At 41.7% G+C, this 864-nt stretch overlaps 1 protein-coding gene across 1 annotated transcript; it reads left to right on the plus strand.

The window, feature by feature from the left end:
* The first annotated feature begins 351 nt into the window (after positions 1–351).
* Positions 352–864, plus strand: LOC120254921 (mannose-specific lectin-like). The gene has a single exon (XM_039262891.1). The coding sequence runs from the start codon at positions 352–354 to the stop codon at positions 862–864; it is 513 nt and encodes a 170-aa protein (XP_039118825.1).

Below are 864 nucleotides of genomic sequence, written 5' to 3' on the forward strand. Positions count from 1 at the left end.
TGTCCAAGCTATTGAATTGGAATAATGGATTCATGAGTGCATGGATGATATCCCAAAATTGCTAGGACGTACGTGATCCATATATATATATATATATATATGCCCCTCCCCATTAATTAATTACTGGGTGATAATTCTTTATACTAGGGATTATATATGGTAATTAATTAGTGAATTAACCGGCAGTTAAACAGTAATTAAAAATTATAAAAAAAGAAAAAGAAAAAAGAACATGATCATGCCTATATGGATCATCTATAAATAAAGACCAAAGGAAAGAGCTAGCAGTGCATATATATCACTTAACAATACTGAGACTCCATTAATCGAGCCTAGCTACTACATCATATTATGGGTATCCAAAGAGCAGCATTAAATGGTTCCTTGTTGGTCTTCCTGCTGCTTGTTGTGATTCCTCTTTGCTGCAAAGCTGACTCCATACTCTACTCCGGGGAAGCACTCCAGACCCGGGAATTCCTGAGCTGGGAAAGCTACCAGTTCATCATGCAGGATGACTGCAACCTGGTGTTGTATGACCTTGGCCAACCCATTTGGGCGACCAACACTGGTGGCCTGGCCACCAACTGCTATGTCACTCTCCAGAGTGATGGCAATCTCGTCATATACAGAAGCACCGGCACAGTCTTGTGGCAGAATGAGATCCATAGAGAAGGACAAGACCAGTACGTCCTCATCCTTCAGAAAGATCGCAACGTCGCCATCTATGGTGGCAAACTCTGGGAGACCAAATCCTGTGCTTGCACCGGAGTCTCTGATGCTATAGTCAACAATAGTACTAGTAATAGTACTACTACAAAAGAAGTATCCGAGCCTGTTGGTCCTTCAATGCTCGTCAACAACTGA

This window comes from Dioscorea cayenensis, chromosome 3 (assembly GCF_009730915.1).
Source record: "Dioscorea cayenensis subsp. rotundata cultivar TDr96_F1 chromosome 3, TDr96_F1_v2_PseudoChromosome.rev07_lg8_w22 25.fasta, whole genome shotgun sequence".
Taxonomy (NCBI): Eukaryota; Viridiplantae; Streptophyta; class Magnoliopsida; order Dioscoreales; family Dioscoreaceae; genus Dioscorea; species Dioscorea cayenensis.

Bases quoted from the DNA above. Each gene is read 5' to 3' on its own strand.
- LOC120254921 (XM_039262891.1), top strand. From the start codon at position 352: ATGGGTATCCAAAGAGCAGCATTAAATGGTTCCTTGTTGGTCTTCCTG.